This window comes from Bubalus bubalis, chromosome 2, assembly GCF_019923935.1.
Source record: "Bubalus bubalis isolate 160015118507 breed Murrah chromosome 2, NDDB_SH_1, whole genome shotgun sequence".
In the NCBI taxonomy this organism is placed as follows: Eukaryota; Metazoa; Chordata; class Mammalia; order Artiodactyla; family Bovidae; genus Bubalus; species Bubalus bubalis.
The window spans coordinates 143,452,604-143,475,185 of record NC_059158.1 but is presented as its reverse complement, the minus strand read 5'-3'; the positions used below and the strand labels follow the sequence as shown (position 1 = coordinate 143,475,185).

The 22,582-nt window shown below is 38.1% G+C and overlaps 1 protein-coding gene across 6 annotated transcripts in view; it reads right to left on the bottom strand.

Moving 5' to 3' along the window:
• The window catches only part of NBEAL1 (neurobeachin like 1), a 155,681-nt gene extending 135,668 nt beyond the window's left edge, over positions 1 to 20,013 (bottom strand). For 2 of the 6 annotated variants that reach the window (XM_025278018.2, XM_044937458.1), the window contains exons 1-2: positions 19,267 to 19,446; positions 18,118 to 18,402 (exon numbers count right to left, since the gene is read on the bottom strand). In XM_025278018.2, coding sequence (XP_025133803.2) covers positions 18,118 to 18,168 — 51 coding nt within the window. In that variant the 5' untranslated portion in view covers positions 18,169 to 18,402; positions 19,267 to 19,446. The other 4 variants (XM_025278019.2, XM_025278024.2, XM_044937460.1 and 1 more) reach the window with 4 other exon arrangements.
• Between the last annotated feature and the right edge of the window lie 2,569 nt (positions 20,014 to 22,582).

Here is a 22,582-nt window from a genome sequence, read left to right as displayed (position 1 = left end):
TTCATTCAAACATTCAGGATAAGACTCTAGAAATACAAGTAGCTGGAGTCTGCCTCTATTAAGAAGTTCTTTCTTAACAGAGCAGTTTTAATACACTGTGTAAAAGTTGAACACAAAACAACTCATAATGCCATAAAAAATTAATGTATTTCTCCTTATAGATTATTTAGAAACTCTACAGTATCTAGTTCAAAGTCTGAAAGTCAGGGCTATCAAGTGTTTGCTAAGTACAGAGTTCTCTCAGGAAGTAAACAACTAACTATAAGGAAAGAAATGGTATTTAAACCTGGAAATGTTTTACTTAGTAAGAAGTGAAGCAGTTACAATCTTTTCAGATTTTGCAATGTACCAAGTTCTATTGTTGTCATTTAGTCACTAAGTTGTATTCAACTCTCTGCTACCCCATTCACCGTATCCCGCCAGGCTCCTCTATCCATAGGATTCCCAAGCAAATACTAGAGTGGGTGGTCATTTCCTTCTCCAACAGAACCTGAGTCTCCTGCATTTGCAGGCAGCTTCTTTACCACTGACCAACCAGGGAAACCCACCAAAAGACTGTCCAAGTACTACATCAGCTATTTTAAAAATATACATTATCCCATTTACTCCTTACAACCACTGAGAGAGGGTTTCATTTTTCTCATTTTACAGGTTAGAAAAGCAAAGTTCTAAGGATATATAACTTATCCACAGTCATACAGCTAGTCATTGATAGTGCAGGGATTAAAATGCAAAGATATATGAATCCAACTGTGTCCTCTCCACTCCACTACACTATTTTTGAATTGTGAGCAGGAATAAAATGGAGCTTTGGCTTTGTGAGCAAAAAGAGGAAAAGAGGAACTGAGTCAGGATCAGTACACTCAAGTCCATAAACAACTTTAACACATAAAAAAGCCACATCCGACACAGCCTGAGAAAACCCTTCAAATGATCTATACTTAACTGCCAAAGGTCATAAAAGGAAAAAAGTCCACACATCCAGAAACAATATTAATTAAATCTCAAGCTTAGGCATTTTCATGGTTATGAGAGTGTGGTACAATAAAATAACACAGTAGGGTCTATCTCCCCAGTTGCACAATATTTATTAACACAAAACACAAATGTATTAAGTACTGCAGAAGCACTGAGGTCAAATTAAATGGACACTAATCCCCGCTCTGCACTTTCTTGAACAAGTGACTCTACGTATGCACAAGTTTCTTCTGTAAAAATGAAGATAATCATAGCACCTTTCTTTACAGGGTTGTGAAAATGAAATAACCTAGTAAGTGTCAACGGCTTAGAACAATGCCCAGCACATAGTATAGGCTAAGTATAGTTATTTTTATAACCTATTATGTGCCTAAATTAGGTCACACTCCCAAACAAGAATGTTCTAAGCTACCCATACGCATACTTAAATATTTCATGATCCCCAGTGCCACATGATCTTAACTGTATTCTTTTTCTTTCACATCCGTTTGCATTTACTATCTGTGTGACTGTGAGCAGGTAACTTCATTTCTCTGATCTGTTCTGGATTTATAAAATGAAGATAATACTCTCCTTACAGCACTGTTGAAAGCACCGAATGAGATAATACATATAAGGCATTTGGCAATACCTGACATTTAGCAAATGCTCAAAACATGTCGGCTACCATTATTAAGACACAGATTCTGCTATCAAGTTGGTCATGATCCAATGTCATAAAATAAGCAATTATAAAATAATTGAGAATGAACTTTATTGATTTTATACTCAAATATCCATCCAATCATCTGCCATTAAAATAATTGTTCATTTTGGACTGTTATGTAGATCCCCACAGGTCTCTGTAGTTTCAATTTCTCCCAGTGGACACACAGCTACTAACGGGATTTGTTCAATTTAAATATAATCTTCTCTTCTGCTCAAATACATTCAAAGGCTCCTCATTACCAGAGGATGACATCTAAACACTTAGAGAGATACTGTCCAATGCAGTGACCACTAGCTGAATGTGATGACTTACATTACATTCAAGCATGAGAAATTTTTACCTTTTCATAACATCCACTCCACTGCTGGGAAGCTTTAGTAGTAATAGGATTATGAGAGCCATAAACTTTCACCAAGTTCTTATGGGATAGGGTTACAGGTAAGAATAGAGGGAACACCTTCCTTTCTCCACATAACAATAGTTGCGTTTTAATATTCTTTCAAGCCCTGATGGCTCAGTGGTTAAAGAATCCACGAACAATGAAGGAGACATGGGTTCAATCCCTGGATGGGGAAAGTCCCCTGGAGAAGGATATGGCATCCAACTCCAGTATTCTTGCCTGGAAAATCCCATCAACAGAGAAGCCTGGCAGGTTATAGTCCATGGGGTGCAAAGAGTGGGACATGACTGAGCAAAAGCACACACACATATTCTTTTAAGTTTTATAAACTTTTAGATACACACATATATTTCACCTATATTTCCGTCCTCTAATGAATTACTTTTAAGCAAATCCAGACATCATATTTCAACCACAAATACTTCAATACATAGTCATAAAATACATCTTTTAAAATATGACAATACTATCAATCTGAAAAAATTAATAGCCCTTTAACATCCATTGATGTTCAGATTTTCCTGACTTGCTCAGAAATGCCTTTCTTAACTGTCTGATAAAGTCAGGACCCAAATAAAGTCCATATATTGCAATTTGTTGGTATATGTTTTAAGTCTTTTTAAACCTATGGGTTTCTATTACATTTCTTTTTTCTCTAATTTATTTGCTGAAGACACTATGCCATTTGTGATTTAATATTTCTCACATTCGAGATTTTGCTGACTGTCATTTAACATGTTTCTCAGTCCTCTGTATTTCCTGTGAAGTAGTAAATCTAGAGATTGTCAGATTTAGGGGTTTTCTGGCAAAAAATACAACACAGGTATGTTATATATGTCCTTCAGAAGATACATATCTAGTTATCTCTTCTGTGATGTTGGAATTACTGATTATCTTTTCCTAGATTCAGTATTTTATTATGAGTAATTTCTATAATAAACCTTACAATTCCCCTATGATATCACCAGGACTACTAGAATGATTTGCAGAATGAAGAGCTATTATTGATTTACTTTCAATCTCACTTGCTGCTGCTGCTGCTGCTGCTGCTAAATCGCTTCAGTCGTGTCCGACTCTGTGCGACCCCATAGACGGCAGCCCACCAGGCTGCCCTGTCCCTGGGATTCTCCAGGCAAGAACACTGGAGGGGGTTGCCATTTCCTTCCCCAATGCATGAAAGTGAAAAGTGAAAGTGAAGTCGCTCAGTCATGTCCGACTCTTAGCGACCACATGGACTGCAGCCCACCAGGCTCCTCCGTCCATGGGATTTTCCAGGCAAGAATACTGGAGTGGGGTGCCATTGCCTTCTCCGATCTCACTTCCAGATTCTTAATTAAAATTATATCCAGATACAGACTGTGTTTATGCCACTCATGCCAAGGTGTTAAATAATGGATAATTTTTTATTAAAGTTAATCATTCCTTAATGTTTGTTGATCTTCTTACTTATGCACACCTCCCTGAAAAACTGAAAAATAAACATAATAAAGTTCATAATTTTACATAAAAAAAAAACACCTTATAATTTCCTTCACTCTACTTTGGGCTTATTTTATTCTTTCATTGTCTTCTTGAAATGGAAAATTTATCTATAATATTAATGTATTCCTGCATAACAAATTAAATTTAGGAGCTTGAACAACAAATATTATCTCAGATTTTTAGGGCCAAGAATTGAAAAACAGCTTAGCTGGGTGGTTCTGGCTCAGCATTTCTCCCAAACTGTGATGAAGATAGAAACCAGAGTGCAGTCACAGCAAAGACTGACTGGCTGGAGAAGCTACTTTCAACTTCACTCAGGTGGTGGTTGGCCAGGTTTCAGTTGTTCACATAGGGTTCTACACAGGGCTACTTATAACACAGCAGCTTGCTTCCCAGAGAGCAAATGATACAGGGGAAAAGAAAGCAACTGAGATGGAAACAGTAGGAAAAACAGTGTCTTTTCTAATTTCAGAAATGATATACCATCACTTTTGCCAAATTCTATGCATCGGGATAGAGTAATATGGAAACTTACACTACCATATATAAAGTAGACAGCCAATGGGAATTTGCTGTATCACTTGGAACTGAAACAGGGGCTCTGTAACAATGAGGAGGGGTGGGATGGGAGAGAGACGTGAGGGAGGTTCGAGAGGGAGGGGATATATGTATACCTATGGCTGATTCATGCTGATGTTTGACAGAAAACAACACACTTCTGTAAAGCAATTATCCTTCAATTAAAAAATAAATTAATTAACAACAACAAAAAATTCTACGCATCACAGACAAACCAATACAATGTAGGAGGACTGTAAAAGGGCATGCATATGACAAGGTGGGATCTTGAAGGCTTGGCTACCACAAATGACTAGTTCATTTCATTTTAGTCTTTTTCTCTAACACATTTATAGCCACAAATTTTCCCAGGCAATGCTGTAGGTACTTCCCAAAAGGATCTAAATGTGTAATTTTATCATTCAGTTCTCCCCCACAAAAATTCCGATTTTATTTCTTATTCTTTAATCAAACCTTTGTTTTAAACTGTATGACTTTTTAAAAAATACTTTTGCAATTTGTTCCTTAGCTGCATTTCTCCCTTAACTACATTCTCATTAGAAAACATATTCTATTATTTCAATAATCTGAAATTTGCTGAAACTTGCTTTAAGTTCTGTCATATCATCATTTTTGTAAATATGTGTACTTGAAAAGAATGTATGGGTATAATGTTCTACATAAGTCCCTTTTAATTTGTCAACTCTACTGTTTCAATCCCTGGTAGATCAGACAGTAAAGAATCTGGGTTGGGAAGATCCCCTGGAGAAGGAAATGGCAACCCACCTCAGTATTCTTGCCAGAATTCCACAGACAGAGGAGCCAGGTGGGCTACAGTCCATGGGATCCCAAAAAGTTGGACAAGACTGAGCAACTAACATAAAACATACATTGTTTAAGTCTTCAGTATCTTCACTGATTTTTTTTTTTTGGTCTGTTCATTTTATCAATTACTGAGAAAAATATGTTTTTAAAAACTACTAACCTATGTTAAGTTAAAAAAAACCTATCATGACTGTCATATGTTTATTCCTCTCTAGTGCTGTCAATGCTTGTTTTAGAGACTATGTTATTAGGTGCACATGAATTTAAAATTGTTGTAGTTTCCTGGGCTTCCCTGGTGGCTCAGCGGAAAAGAATCTACCTGCAATGCAGGAGATTCAAAACATGCAGGTTCAATCCCTGGGTCAAGAAGATGTCCTGGAGAAGGAAATGGCAACCCACTCTAGCAATACAAGCATTGCTTCCCTGGTGGCTTAGACAGTAAAGATTCAGCCCGCCTAATGCATACATATGTTTTCTAGAAAAATGGTACTGACGAATTTATTTACAGCGCAGCAATGGAAAAACAAACATAGACTTATGGACATGGGGAGAGGGGAGAGGGTGAGATGTACGGAAAGAGCAACATGGAAACTTACATTACCATATGTAAAATAGATAGCCAACAGGAATTTGCTATATGGCTCAGGAAACTCAAATAGGGGCTCTGTATCAACCTAGAGGGGTGAGATGGGAGGGAGACGGGAGAGAGGTTCAAAAGGGAGGGGATATATGTATGTATACCTATGGCTGATTTATGTTGAGGTTTGACAGAAAACAAAATTCTGCAAAGCAATTATCCTTCAATTAAAAAATCAATAAATTTTAAAAAACACAAAGAATTTGCCTGCAATGTGGGAGACCCAGGTTCAATCCCTGGGTACGAAAATCCCCTGTAGGAGGAAATGGCAACCCACTCCAGTATTCTTGCCCCGAGAATCCTGTGGACAGAGGGTCCTGGTGGGTTATAGTCCGTGGGGTCGCAAAGAGTCAGACACAACTGAGGGACTTAACACTTTCACTTTTTCACTTTTCAGTATTCTTGCCTGGGAAACCCTATGGACAGATAAGCCAGGCAGGCTACAGTCCATGGGGTCCCAAAAGAGTCCGATACGACTTAGCAACTAAACAATAGTACCAAGAATTGTTACATTTTCTTGATGAATTGAACTGCTTTTGTTTTGCTGAAAATGGCTTTATTTCACTTTCCTCTTTGAAGAAACGTCACTTGGTTGGAAATTCTACATTAGTCTTTCCTTTAAAGATATCAATCCATTGTCCTCTCCTTACAATCATTATTATTGAAAAATCAGGTGTTAACTTGTAATCCCTTTGAAGACAGTTCTTTTTTTCTCTGGTAGCTTTTAAGCTTTCTTTCTTTTGCTTTGGTTTTCTGCAGAACCACTATGGTTTCACTATGATGTATATTGGTATGGAATTTGTTTTAATCGTTCTCTGTGGGTTTCACTAGACTTTCATCAATCCTGGAAAGCTCTCACCTGCAATCTCTTCAAATACTAACATTCATTTCATGCTTTCTTTACTCTTCTTTTGAGACCAATTAAATACGTGTTAAATCTTCTCATATTATTATTCAGTCTTCCATATTTTTCAACTCCTTGACTTTCTAGGATATATTCTAAAAGAATTCTTGTGATCTTCATTCTAACTAATTCTCTTCAGCTATCTAAACTCATATCCTTTTTATTGGTCTTTATCAATATTGGGATCTTCTTTTCTATTTCTAGACATTCATTTTTAAAAGTGCTAGGTCACTTGTATACTATATTTCTCTGATTCTAAAACGTAATTTTTTATACTTTGGCATCTTTGAAATCAAAATGCATCTTACAGTTGCTCTCAGGAAGGCTGCTGTTATGACATATTTGTCATAGCCTGTGCAACCCTAGTCGCAGGTGTTCACGCTGATCTTCTTTCACTAGATGTATGTGCATGGTTGATACTCCAACATCAACTGCTGCTGATGTTGAGATTAACTGCTGTTCAAAATATCTTCAAAAAATTATACTAAATTAGGCAGCAAAATGGAGCTATTCAATAGAGATATGCACGAAAACAGAGCAGCAGGGTACAACATGACATTAATGATGCAAATCTATATTAAGATCACTTTTCCTTTGTACTTTTGGTCATGCCTTGTGTGTCTGGAACATCCTCTGTGACTATTAAAATACTAGGGCTTCCCTCATAGCTCAATTGGTAAAGAATCCGCCCCCAAAGCAGGAGATCCTGGTTTAATTCCTGGGTCAAGAAGATCTGCCGGAGAAGAGATAGGCTACCCACTCTAGTATTCTAGGGCTTCCCTTGTGGCTCAGCTGGTAAAGAATCAGCTGCCTGCAATGTGGGAGACCTGGGTTCAGTCCCTGGGTTGGGAAGATTCCCTGGAGAAGGGAAAGGCTACCCACTCTAGTATTCTGGCCTGCAGAATTCCATGGACTGTAGAGTCCATGGGGTCATACAGAGTTGGACACAACTGAGCAAACTTCACTAGCAGTTTCAATATAAAACCTTGATCAAATACTACCTCTTCAACTAAGCGATCAGTGATGACTTCATTCATCTTCCTTAGGTCTCACAATCTACAATCTAAGAGGAAAACTGACTCTAACTGGAAAAGCATGACTTCACATGAAGTCACAGTCAATCAAACAGATGAAAGACACAAAATTTTGATGGAAATTCTGATAAAAAGCCAGTTACATCCAGGAAAGATTTGGAAGCCATTTTAGCACAAACAAAAGAAGCTATATTCTAAAAGAGGCCTGTGCATAAAAATAAGCTAGAATATACCAACCCCTCAGTTCAGTTGCTCAGATGTGTCGGACTCTTTGCAACCCCATAGACTGCAACATGCCAGGCATCCCTGTCCATCATCAATTCCCGGAGTTTACTCAAACTCATGTTCACTGAGTTGATGATGCCATCCAACCATCTCATTCTCTGTCATCCCCTTCTCCTCCCGCCCTCAATCTTTCCCAGCATCAGCGTCTTTTCAAATGAGTCAGTTCTTTGCATCAGGTGGCCAAAGTACTAGAGCTTCAGCTTCAGCATCAGTCCTTCCAATGAATATTCAGGACTGATTTCTTTTAGGATGGACTGGTTGGATTTCCTTGCTGTCCAAGGGACTCTCAACAGTCTTCTACAACACCACAGTTCAAAAGCATCAATTCTTTGGCACTCAGCTTTTTTTATACTCCAGCTCTCATATCCATACATGACTACTGGAAAAACCATAGCTTTGACTAGACAGACCTTTGTTGGCAAAGTAACATCTCTGTTTTTTAATATTCTGTCTAGGTTGGTTATAACTTTTCTTCCAAGGAGTAAGCGTCTTTTTATTTCATGGCTGCAGTCACCATTTGCAGTGATTTTCAGTTCAGTCGCTCAGTCGTGTCCGACTCTTTGCGACACCATGAATCGCAGCACGCCAGGCCTCCCCGTCTATCATCAACTCCCGGAGTTCACTCAAACTCATATCCATCAAGTCAGTGATGCCATCCAGCCATCTCATCCTCTGTCGTCCCCTTCTCCTCCTGCCCCCAATCCCTCCCAGCATCAGGGTCTTTTCCAATGAGTCAACACTTCCCATGAGGTGGCCACAGTATTGGACTTTCAGCTTCAGCATCAGTCCCTCCAAAGAACACCCAGGACTGATCTCCTTTAGGATGGACTGGTTGGATCTCCTTGCAGTCCAAGGGACTCTCAAGAGTCTTCTCCAACACCACAGTTCAAAAGCATCAATTCTTCAGCGCTCAGCTTTGTTCACAGTCCAACTCTCACATCCATACATGACCACTGGAAAAACCATAGCCTTGACTAGATGGTCCTTTGTTGGCAAAGTAATGTCTCTGCTTTTCAATATGCCATCTAGGTTGGTCATAACTTTTCTTCCAAGGAGTAAGCATCTTTTAATTGCATGGCTGCAATCACCACCTGCAGTGATTTCAGAGCCCCCAAAAATAGTCTGACACTGTTTCCACTGTTTCCCCATCTATCTGCCATGAAGTGATGGGACCAGATGCCATCATCTTTGTTTTCTGAATGTTGAGCTTTAAGCCAACTTTTTCACTCTCTTCTTTCACGTTCATCAAGAGGCTCTTTAGTTCCTCTTCACTTTCTGCCATAAGGGTGGTATCATCTGCATATCTGAGGTTATTGATATTTCTCCCGTCAATCTTGATTCCAGCTTGTGCTTCATCCAGCCCAGCATTTCTCATGATGTATGCTGCATGTAAGTCAAATAAACAGGGTGACAATATACAGTCTTGATGTACTCCTTTACAGATTTGAAACCAGTCTGTTGTTCCATGTCCAGTTCTAACTGTTGCATCCTGGCCTGCATACACATTTCTCAAGAGGCAGGTCAGTTGGTCTAGTATTCCCATCTCTTTACCCCTAGTGAGAAAGATTTTAATTTTTACTTTAGATATTTCTTAGATTTTAAGTAACTATTCATTTGTGTGTGCATGCTCAGTCATGTCCAACTCTTTGCAACCCCATGAACTATTGCCCACCAGTTTCTCTGTCGTGGAATTTTCCAGGCAAGAATATTGAAGTAGGTTTCCATTTCCTCCTCCAGGGGATCTTTCCAATCCAGGATTGAACCAGTGTCTCTTGCATTGGCAGGCAGATTCTTTACCACTGAGCTACCCACACGCAGGGTTAATGAAATGCTACATTTGATCAATAGAGTATAGAAAATTATCATTTAATATTAGCAGATCTTGTAAAGACCAACCTATTAAATGCTGGAATATTAGGTATGTCCTGTTAACTTTTTGTGTTCTTCTTGGAGTTTCACACAGAGTGAACAGGTAAAAACATTTCTGATTCAAGTGTTTTCAGGAGTCAGTCAAGTGGTCATTTACCACTATGGTGTGGGATGTCAATAACAGGGAAGGTTGTACATATATGTACAAGGGATACATAGGAACTTCCTGTTCAATTTGCTGTGAACCTGAAACTGCTCTAAAAAAATAATTTACTTTTTATAAATGACCAACTTTCTAAAAACAGGAAAAATATAAAATTCAAGAGATAAAATGACAGTAAATAACTGTGTGTGTGTTAGTCACTTAGCCGTGTCTGACTCTTTGTGATCCCACACACTATTGCCTGTTAGGCTTCTCTGTCCATAGGATTCTCCAGGCAAAAGTACTGAAGAGGACTGCCATTCCCTTCTCCAGAGGATCTTCCTTACCCAGGGATCAAACCGGGTCCCCTGCACTGCAAGCAGATTTTTTACCGTTTGAGCTACAGGGAAGTCCCAGGCATTCAATAAAACTAGCTAAATTGGACTGAAATAAATTCTTTAGAAAGGAAAAGGATATCGCTACATAGGCATTAAATAAATATAACTCTGACACTTTTTAAATAGGGCTTAGAAGCTTAAAACAATGTTCAAGTTTCACATCAGATGGAAGTTTTTCAAATTTAGTATCTTAATGTTTTGTAGTAGCATCTAACTAATTTATATAGATTTCAATCACATGCATAAAAGTACTCTAAAAATTTCTGAATAATGAAATTTTTACTTTTTGCATATCTGCATTTTACTAAATTTTTTCTTAAAAAATTTTAAAACTCAGTAAAACATCTTTACTACTTTTCTTAGAGCATAACCAAAATTAGAAAGTCTATATATTTTCATCCTTCAAATGAAGTTCATTTATTAGAAAAATGAAATTTTATATTTTAAAATTAAATGTATATTTTGAGAAAAATTCTAAGTCAAAATTATTCAATAAAAAAGTATAAACTCACCTCACAGTGACAGCATAAGCTGAAATAGTACATATCTTTCCTACTATTCTAATGTTTATTATCAGGAAAGATTATGTAGTAGTTAAATTAAATGCATCAAACAAAACCACTTATTTTTTTTTAAGAGGCAAACTGTTTTGAAATGCTTGAATGACTTCTCTGTGAAATGCATGGACCAGTTAATGCTTTGGTTCAACCAAAGAGTAATTTTACCAGTCTAAATCTGGTAAAAACACATAAATTACATAAGTAATTACATAAAATACATAAGTCAAAATACATAAATTCAAAGCAAATGCTGATATTCCTTAGATGTAGTTAAGAATAAGTTTGAAAGGTAGAAGAGTACAAAAATCAAGAGTAAACATTTACAACTTTAATGGCAGTCTGTCATAATTTTAATTCTGTTGAATTCAACTTAAAATAGGGACTTGTATTTTTAACATCTTTTTTCTCCATTCTTTTTAGAACTACTTTGCTAAAGCCACCAATAATCTCTTAACTGTGGAATCCAATACATGCTCCATAATGCTTTACTTCAAAGCTATGTGGAATTGGATACTACTGACTACTCTACTTTCAGAGGCAACCACTCATTCCTGGTTCTCCTCCCATTCCAACTCCTAACTCTTCTTCCTCTATCCTCCTCTTAAATGATAATGTTCGTCAGGACTCCCTGACTCTGATCCTCTTTTCTTCTTACTCTCAAGTAACTCTTCAATAACTGCCACTGTGACAACTCTCAGATCTTTATTTCCAGCATAGATCACCTTCTAAACTCCATTTTGTGGGGGTGTTTCTCTACTTAGACATCCCTCAGGCACTGCAAATTCACATGTTCACCTGAAAACCTCGTCAACTTGCTGAATGGGATGACCAAGTACTAAGTTTGTAAAACCTGAAAATTATTTTAGGCTCTTTCTTTTCCCTCTTCCTCCACATCTACACATTGACAGGCTATCAATTCAACCTTCTACCAAGGAAACTTAAATTATGGTATTCAAAAGAAAAGAATAAATTTTCATGCATCTTAATAACTTTTTAGTGTACTGTATAAGTTCACAAGTCAAACTACAAAGCTAGTAATATTCCTTTTCTAAGGGCAACTCTATTAACAAAAAGTACTCATTTCTTACTTTCTTTCACATCTAACTTCCTAAAATAAACATGTAATTGATAACCAATACTACTAAGCTGATGATTTTGTTTTGCCTCAGTCAAACAACACCACTTTCCTTATACACAAAGTCATTTATTAAGCCAGAGAAAATTAAGAGCTATTTCTATCTACATTTTGCACATACCAGAGACTTATTAAAAATGAGTTAAATTATAAGGGTTGATGTATATGGTACATCCTGCCAAAAGCTTCACTTATGATTATAACTAAACCTGTAAAAATAAATTATAATTTTCTGATTTAGAAGAGTATTCATTCATCTGTTTTTTCCAAAATCTATGTATCAAAAGAGGTATTTGCCTTTTTATCTAAATAAAATACCTCTAAATTCTACCTTCCTTATGAAGCAAAACTTTTATTCTGAAAAGGAAGTTTACTCTGAGCTCACTGCAAAACTATCTATTTCAGTCATATTCCAGATTTAGCAGGACAAAGGGCAACAGCAGGAAATGGAGCATCACCAAGATCCAAAACAAACTTGGTTTAGAGTAAAAAAAAAAGAAAAAAAAAAAAATCCTGAAGCATTACTAGGATAATTAAGCACTAAGCTTGAAAGCAAATATAAATACAGATTAAAAATTTAGACATTCATGAGCACAGTTTCATCACTACTGGTTAAAACAAGAGAATATTTCCCACTATCATTATACAATATAAAGACAAAATGGAAGTAATCTTGATACACATACTCACATGATCATATATGTGTTCTTTAAATACTAATAAAGATGATATTTTATATTTCTTACCCTTAAAATGCATTTAAATACAGTCAATTTGTTTTGTTCTCAACAACTTTGGAAGATATGCACAATAGCTTTATTTTCCATTTGACAGACGAAAAAACTGAAACATAAAGAAATTACATAACCTGATCTGTGTCCTTAAAATCAGAAAGAGAACTGGGACTAAATCTTGGCTCAAATTCTGAAGTTTCACAGAATTTTTCAGTGTAAATTGAATCTCAGGGAAAATAAAAAAAGGCCAGTGACAAAAATGAACCATGAATTTCAACTCACATTGCCACTTTTCAACATATGTTTTTTACTCACTTTGTATCTTTTTACTGAGTTAATACAGTTGATACTTTCCACTACATAGACCAAAACCAACTTTATCAAAGAATCTGAGAACTCAGTTTCTCTTCTGCATACTTGGTGACCAACTGAAGGACTTCCAAAAGAATAAATGTTGAACAGAAATATATCCTTAGGCCCTCTAAGGGGAACAGTTGTGACAGGGATACATACATGCTTGTTCCGCAATGTATGAATTCCAAAAAGTTGCATGATAATGTACACACCAAAATTGTTCTCAGCACCATCTCTCTTACCATAAGCACATTAAGGAAAGAAATAATGTCAAAAGATACAGGGAATAAGAGGGTGCCTAACACAGATAAAATAAACTAAAATCTTTAGATATTAAAAAATAAAGCTGCTTTCTACACTTCAGAAAAATATGCTCAGACAAGAAGTACTTAACCACTCAACTAAAATCCAGGAACAAGAGTAAACCTGTTTCCAAGTTAATGTTTAACTTACAAGAGCTATATGAAATGCATTGTTGATGAAATCCTTGACCCTGGGTGGGGATGCCTGTTTGGAGACAAGAAAAGTTCAGACTACATAACTGAATTACTAGTCTTATACACTGGGACAAGATTCTATACAGAACAGGCATGTCGGGTAATCAGAAATCATCCTGCCTTGATTATATAAAAACAACTATATGAGGTTAAAAAATAACCTGCAAGGAAGATGCATGTTTTTAACAATCAAATCCTATTCCTAGAAAGAGAAAGTGAAAAGTTAGACCTGAAAACTTTGGTTAAAAAAAAACAAATTACAAAGTGGTTTAGCCAAATTTTTCTGAAATATTGAGTTTAATATGTGAGACCCACCTGGCAAACACTGGATTTATCTTAATTCTACTTTAAAAACTTTAATACTAGGATTTAGGCTTGCAACTAAATCTAGACTAATGGGAAGAAGGCATCTTTATATATCTCTTTAGTATTCCTTTGACCAAGCAGTATTTACCCAACAGTTCTTTCTGATAAAAGTCCTATTTAAACATCTATAAAACTCTCATGAGGTTCTTTTGGGGCTTCCCTAATAGCTCAATTGATAAAGAATCCACCTGCCAATGCAGGAGACCCTGGTTCAATTCCTGCATTGGAACGATCCCCTGGAGAAGGGATAGGCTACCCACTCAGGTATTCTTGGGTTTCCCTTGTGGCTCAGCTGTTAAAGAATCCACATACAATGCGGGAGACCTGGGAAGATCTGAGTTGGGAAGATCCCCTGGAGAAGGGAAAGGCTACCCACTCAAGTATTCTGACCTGGAGATAATGGCAACCTTTAATACATCACTTTAGGCAGAACATTATGACAGCATCTTAATATTCATTTACTGCAAATACACCATGGAATACCTGTGCCAAGGTTTGCAGTGTGGCAAACAGGAAAGATGTCTTAACCATACATACTGCCCTGAAGCAGACCTTCATAAATTTTCAAAGTCTTCTTTAGTCAGGTATGTGGACAGTGTTTGATATGACTGGAATACCAACTAGGGCAGCAAAACAGAAGACAGTGTTTAAATTTTACTCATTAAGATGAACTTGATAGTTAAGAAAATTAACTGGTCACCTTGGGAGGATGCTAGTAATCAAGGCATTATTCTGAAAACAAAGAGAAAGAATCAAACATTTATTCTGCCTGACTCCCCTTTAAGGAATTGTCATCAAATAATTGACGAGGAGACATTTTTCTATATATGTTCTACTAATAAATAAAAGATAAAATTGGGATATCATAGTTTTTCAAACTCCTACTGAAATAATTAATGTGTATAGGCAAGTCACTGATGGCCAAGATACTCATGAATTATACTAGCCTCCCCATACCAAAAAGAATGTGAATCAATGAAGCCTCCTGATCTGCCAGTGCGCAAACACCAGCAGATGTAACAATTAAGTAAAAGTTGTTCAGTTTTATCCGCCTCTTTGCAACCCCATGGACTGTACAGTCCATGGAATTCTCCAGGCCAGAATACTGGAGTGGGTAGCCGTTCTCTTCTCCAGGGGATCTTCCCAAACCAGGGACTGAACCTAGGTCTCCCGCATTGCAGGCAGATTCTTTACCAGCTGAGCCACAAGGGAAGCCCAACAATTAAACTCAAGGGAATTCAACGTGCAAAACCCAACTGAGGAAATTTTAATGTCAAAACCTGGTTTCTTCAACAAATAAATAGAAGGGATAAAAAGTGTGGTGAGGGGGAACCCACAGATTAAGACTTCACAGATAAATTTTCAGCAAAATACAAGTATGTTTTGTTTAAATACTATGTCAAACAAACAGTAGGGAAATAAGAACACTTATGAAGCTTAGGAAAGTTTGAAAACTGACCAGATATTTGATAATTTAAAGAATTATATTGAGATTATGTTTTTAAGAGGAGTTCTTACTTTACAGATATATTTTTAAATATTTACGGATCAAGGGGAGATGTATGGAGAGAGTAACATGGAAATTTACAATACCATATGTAAAATAGATAGCCAATAGGAATTTGCTCTATGACTCAGGGACCTCAAACAGGGGCTCTGTGACAGGCTGAAGGGTGGGTGGGATGGGAAGGGAGAAGAGAAGGAGGTTGGGGGTGGAGGGGACATAGGTGTACCCATGGCTGATTCTTGTTGATGTATGACAGAAAACCACAAAATTCAGTAAAGCAATTGTCCTTCAATTAAAAAATTTAAGAAAAAATTAATGGATCAGATACGTTGTCTAAGATTTCCTTTAAAATAATTCAGGGTGGGGAGAAGGGTAGGGAAGGGTTATAGCTGAAACATCATTGAATATGAACTGATAGTTATTGAAGCATAGTAACAGATACCAAAGTGTTCACTACAGTATCCTCTCTATTTGTGCCTGTTTGAAATTTCCCATAATAAAAGTTTAAAAAAAAAAGATGAACTACAAAGTATCACATGATAATCCACAGAAAAGGGATTTAAAAAAGCTCCTTGTCCCACAGAGGTCAAAACAAATGAAAATCATATGAAAATCATACGGTGAGTTAGACAAGAATTCTCCTTGTATACACAGTACTACTTGACAAATAAGAGAACTGAGACCCAAAGAGATAAGTCCTGAGCAAGGTCACAAAACAAAGCAGCAGAGCCAAAACTAGACACTACAACAGCAAGCCCAAAAAGGGGTCTAAGTCCCAGCCAAGTTAAAAGAAGATCTAAGCAGTCCTGAAGCAGTCAGAAAGCCCATCAAAGGTATAAAAAGAAAGTCTTAAATGTTAGTCAAGAGAAAAAGAGAAAGCCAGGTGGTTTGAAGGGCTGTGTGCCAGAGTGAGAGCGGTAAGGCTAGAAGATAGTACCACAAAGAACTGGGTATTAGGGAATCATCCTCACTAGCAAGCAAAAGGCTTAAATCTATGATGCATATTTGGAAGCTACTTGAATTCAAGGTGTTGAATGAAAAGACAGTTGTTGTCTGGCTTATAAGAGCTTATTCATGAATTGTTGAAACATAAAATCATTACTTTAAATAATGATTTATGAAAACAGCTGAAAAAATCATAATCTTATTAAGAGCACAAGTGATTTAAATCTTAAATATAAAAATGGGATTGATCTTCCAGCCCAAGCCTAAGTTTCAAAATTTGACCACGAAGGGGCTTCAATATTTACTCAAACATTCTCATAAAATAGTAAGGATTCACATTTATGTTAAGTCATTAAAAACAAAATTCTGCATATGTCAACAAAATTGCACTATCTTTTCAATAAGCACAGTGTCCCTTGAATAAAACATGAACTCGACCTAGAAACAACATGACTAATTAGTAAGACAGTGTAACTCCATTTACTTTTTTGTCATTCTTAAAGTGTAAAACCTATTAAGTTTGATGGATTTTTAAAGGAGTCATTTTCAAACTACTGGGCACACATACCAAAACGTAAAACACATTTTAACTTTTGGCTGACATGTGTTAGTGACTATTTTCAAAAGTAATGAATTGGATTCCTTTTTTATTGGAAGAGTGGCCTATTTTTAAAAATTCATTTCTGGCATTAAATTACACAAGACTAAAAACTATTTCAAAAATCCATATTAAATATTTCAAAGTATATGTCCTTCAGTAAGAAATACCAAACCAGGAAGTCACAGAAAATTCCAGTGTGAGCTCTAATATTTAATATTAAGATAACTGAGATCATCTGTTAAAGAATAACTTGTTCTTTAAAGAGCTCAAAGTATTGAAAGGGAGCCCTAAGGGATTATGCAGAAACAGAAGCTGAGACCTTCACAGAGACCTAAAGTAATTTATGTAATGAATTAGAGATGTTACTCCAACACATGCCAATATCTTCAAAGTAGTAATGTAGCTCCTCACTTGAAAAACATGTTTTTAAGTAGCACCCTTCTCCTCTAATAACATGCAATCAAAACTAACATGTAAAAATTCACATAAAGATGAAGAGAGAAAAAATAATTTTTGAGCAACTAAAGTAAAAATAGTGAGGAGTCATAATAGATAAGAGCACAGACTTGAATCGGCAGTGCTGACTTACCAGCTATATTCAGAAGCAGAAGGGGCTGCTTCTCACTAACCTCTTTAAATTCTGCATCAGTTCTCATTAATAAAAAAAAAAAAGCGGGGGGCGGGGGGGGGGGTGCAGTGGGTAATTACAATACACATTTCCCAAAATTATTGTGAGGATCAAGGGAGACAATGGTGCTAACATCAGGGCAAGCTTACAGTAACCACTTCAAATCAATAGCCTTTTTATATAATAATCTTTTAAGAGGTTAATTATGAGAAAAATGCTTAATTCTCTTCTCATAAAAATATCTCTATTTTTACTCCGAAGTGTGGGAGGAAAAACTAGCACAAACAAAAGTACAAATATTTTACTTTTCTCAAAGGTCATAATTTTACTTATATAAGTTTAGGATCACTGAAGACAAATTAAAACCACACCCTACAGTTTTCAATAGCATGCCAATACTGTGTTTGTGTTCAAATCTGATGAAGTGGAAAAAAGAAAATTTCGTGTTCTTAAAGTCAATACTGGGAATAAATATGCCATTATCAATTAAATAAATTGCTGATAAGGCAAGTCACAAAATTTTATAACAAAGTATTTTAAAATTAGAAATAAAAAAGGAAAGCAGTTACCTTTGCACAATAAAGCATCCAAAGTTCAAAGAGTCTCTCTCTAGATGCCATTCTGGCTTTCACTCTGGCACTTTAATTTTTCCTCAAAAAAAAAAAAAAAAAAAGTTCAAGACCATAGAGTGTTCATTTTATTTTCCAAGTTTTTCCGCCGTTACAGTAAAGCTCAAAGCAGTAAGGAAAACAAAAAGAAGTGGAACAAATGGACTGCCTTCTGGTCAACAAAATTCAGTTTCAGCAGTTACTCCAACCTATCTTCATCAGTGGTTGTTGGATAATTATAAAAATCTGTGAAAGAGAAAAACATGCCAAGGATTTGCTTTAAAAAGAGGCTATAATAGTAACTGCAGGTTTATCAGAACTAGAAATTTATCTACCTCACATCCACGAACTGGCTAAGCTTTTACAACTGACTGAATTTCACAGAAACTCGTTTCAGGAAAACATCACAACTAATGCAATATTTCATATCAACATAAAGTCAGAATCCCCTTGGACAGAACTCAAAGATGAGTACTTATAACAAAAAAAAATTGTCCAATGATAATAAGCAGCAAAAATGCCACTCATAGACTTTCTGTAAACTTAAGAAAGAGCACAACTTACTACAGACACATTGCAGACACAGAATCCCTCAGAATTTTACAGTCGGCTTCTTAAAACTTGTTGGGAATGTTTGCTGTTGTTTTGCAGGGCAGGGTGTGGGGAGGAGGGTGAAGAATTCCTGGTTTGTTTGTTTGAACAATCCTCAGACAGCAAAGGTCGACCAGCCCACCTAGCCTCTCTACCTCTCCATCCAGCAAGAAGAAAGGAGCACAAACGCACCAGCAAAGAAAACACCCTGGGAAAGCCTCCAAGTGTTTGGGGGAACTTTAAATTTCCACCTCGCCGCCCAGCCAACCGAAAGGGAGGCAAACTTAATTTGTGCCAAGCTGCCAAGAGAAGCTTTGGAAAGGAGACAAGAAGAGCTGGGCGTCCCCCGAGCCGCTATCCACGCCCTCCCGACCGCACCGGGACACGCCCCGGTCAACCTCGCCCCCTCACGGCCGCCCCTCACTCTAGAGCGCGTTCGCCACCAAGCACCCGGGGCCCTCCCATTTCTGCCACGCAGCCCTCGTTTCCCTATGACCCGCTACCCAACACCGCGCTCACACTGGGGGGTTGTGCCGCCGCCGCCGCCGCCAAGCCGACGTCTAACTCGCTTCCCTCGCCCCCTTCTCAAGCCAAAGCCCCGTGTCACCCCGCTGCTAGGCAGGCGGGCGGGAGAGGGAGGCGGGGCGGTGACGGGTCGAGGCGGGGCGCGAGGGCTGGGAGGAGCCGGGGCGGGACTGCGCTTTCGGCTAATCATTCCGGCCTTTAAGGCTTTACCCGTCCCGGATCACTAGTTGCTCATTGGCCGAAAAGGCTGGAGGGGGCGGGATTATCTGATGCCTCGCCCCTGCATACCTGCGCAGCCTCAGTCGACCCGGCTCCTGAAGACCCGGCGGCGGTCCCCGGCGGAGCTCTCTAGACTTCCCCGAACTGGACGCGTTGGAGGACAGACGTGCTTACGTCTATGGCCCGCCGCTGCTGCCGACTGGCAGACGGAGCGTAGGGCTGTCGGCGTCATTTCCGGGAGTCATCTGAGGGCAGGGAACCCTACGGTGATAACTGAAGGGGATTTCATTTTGATTTATGTTTGTAAAAAGGGGATTGGTCGGGGCAGTGTGTCGTGAGAACATACACGTGCTCCCACACCCCCCAAAAATCCTTTCCATTAATCGTGTTTGTGCCAAGGCCTCGTGCCACCCCGTGTCAAACTTTCGCTGTCGCTGAGTGTCAAGTGCAAAACTACTAAAGGCTTCAAAAGGGTATTGCTCTTACAAGAAAAGAAACAAAAGGAAAACGGCAGCATTCACTAGAGATAGGTAGATAACTTTGCGCGGGATGGGGTTGGAGGGGTTTAAGGAGAGGGGAAGACGCATGAGATTGGTAGTGGCTGTTGTTCAATCGCTGAGTCTTGTCTGACTTTGCGTCCCCATGCACTGCAGCATTGCCAGGTTTTCTGTCCTTTACCATCTCCTGGAGTTTGCTCCAACTCATGTCCATTGAGTCAGTGACACCATCCATCCATCTCACCCTCTGTCGCCCCCTTCTCCTGCCCTGGATCTTTCCCAGCATCAGGGTCTTTTCTAATGGGTCCGCTCTTCGCATCAGCTGACGAAAGTATTGGAGCTTCCTTCAGCTTCAGCATCAGCCCTTCCAAGGAGTAATTAGGGCCGGTTTCCTTTAGGATTGACTGGGTTGATCTCCTTGCTATCCAAGGGGCTCTCAAGAATCTTCTCCAACACCACAATTTAAAAGCATCAATTCTTCTGATGCTCAGCCTTCTTTATGGTCCAGCTGTCACATTTGTACATGACTGTTGGAAAAACCATATATTTGACTATATGGATCTTTGTTGGCAAAATGATGTCTTTGCTTTTTAATATGCTGTCTAGGTTTGTCATAGCTTTCCTTCCAAAAAACAACCAACGGCTGCAGTAACCATCTGCAGTAAAGAAAATAAAATCTGTCACTGCTTCTACTTTTTCCCCTATATTTGCCATGAAGTGGGGGCTTCCCTGGTGGCTCAGATGGTAAAAAATCTGCCTGCAATGCTGGAGATCCAGGTTCAATCCCTGGGTTGGGAAGATCCCCTGGAGAAGAAAATGGCAACCCACTCCAGTATTCTTGCCTAGAGAATTCCATGGACAGAGGAGCTGGAGGACCACAGTCTATGGAGTCACAAAGAGTCAGACACAACTGAGCAAATAACACTAGGGACAGGACCAGATGCCATGATCTTAATTTTTTCAGTGTTGAGTTTTAAGCCAGTTTTTCACTCTCCTCTTTCACCCTCATCAAGAGGCTCTTTAGTATACATAAGCATACACTGTTGAACATATTATTTTGAACTACCTATCAAGAAAAAGACAAATTTTAATTTTACTTTCACTTACTTGGGACTCCCCTGGGTCTAGTGGTTAAGACTCTGTGCTTCCAATGCAGGGGGCACAGGTTACATCCTTAGTCAGGGAACTAAGATCCCACAAGCCACACAGTGTGGCCTAAAAAAATAAAAAATAAGCACTTTCACTTTTCTCTGATGCTCTTCCTTTCCTTTCCAAGTATATAATCTATTGATGCATTGTTTCCCTTCTCTCTGAAGAACTTTTTTTTTTTTTTAAGAACTTCTTTTACTATTCCTTGCAAGACAGATCTACTAGCAACCATTTCCCTCAATTGTTTGTTTTTTTTTTTTTTTTTTTTTTTTTTGTCAAAGAAAGTCTTTACAGGAAATTCCCTATCAGTCTGGTGGTTAGGACTCCACAGTTCCAATGCTGGGGGCACTTGTTCTATCCCTGGTCAGAGAACTAAGAATCCTGCATGCCATGCTGTGTGCCCCACCCCCAATTATTCCGCCTTCACTTTTGAAGAGTAATTTCATGGGGTACAGAATTCTAGGTGCATGTTGTCTCTCAGCACTTTAAATATTTCACTCCACTCTCTACTTGCTTGAATGACTCCTGAAGATAAGTCAGATTTAAGTTTCTGTCTCTGTTCCTCTATAGGAAAAGTGATTTCCCCCCCCCCTCTGACTTCTTTAAAGATTTTTCTTTGATTTTCTAACTGTGAATATGATATGCCTAGGTATAGCCTTTGGCACTTATCTTGCTTGGTGTCCTTTGAGATTCCCAAATCTTGTCTGTCACTACTTTGGGAAATTTCTCAATATTGCTTCAAATATTACTTCTGTTCCTTTCTTTCGTTTCTAGTATTCCCATTATACACATATCTTTTATAGTTGTCCCACAGTTCTTAAATATTCTATTTTTTTTCAGTCTTTTTTTCCTTTTTGTTTTACCATCTTGGAAGTTTCTTCTGACATATCTCAAGCTCAAAGATGGTTTTTTCAGCTGTGTCAGTCTAATAATGAGTTCATCAAAGGCTGCTTCTTTTCTATTACAATATTTTTGATTTGGAGCATTTCTTTGTTCTTAGAATTTCCATCTCTGTTTACATTGACCTTCTCTTCTTGCATGCTGTCTATTTCCTACAGCTGTTAGCATATTCATCATAACCATTTAAATTTTTCTGTATGATAATTCTCAACATTCTTGCCATATATAAGTCTGGTTCTGTTGCTTGCTTGGTCTCTTCAAATTGTGATTTTTTTCCCTTTTAGTATGCTCTGTAATGAGATGGTTGGATGGGATCACCAACTCAGTGGACATTAATATGAACAGACTCTGGAAGATGGTAAAGGACAGGGAAGCCTGGCATGCTGCGGTCCATGGGCTTGAAGAGTAAGACATGACTGAGCAACTGAACAACATGCTCTGTAATTTTACGATAGCCAGACATGATATACTGAGCAAAGGAACTGCAATAAATAAACCTTTAGTAATATGATGGTGTTGTGTTAGAGGAGGGCAGGCTTTCTATA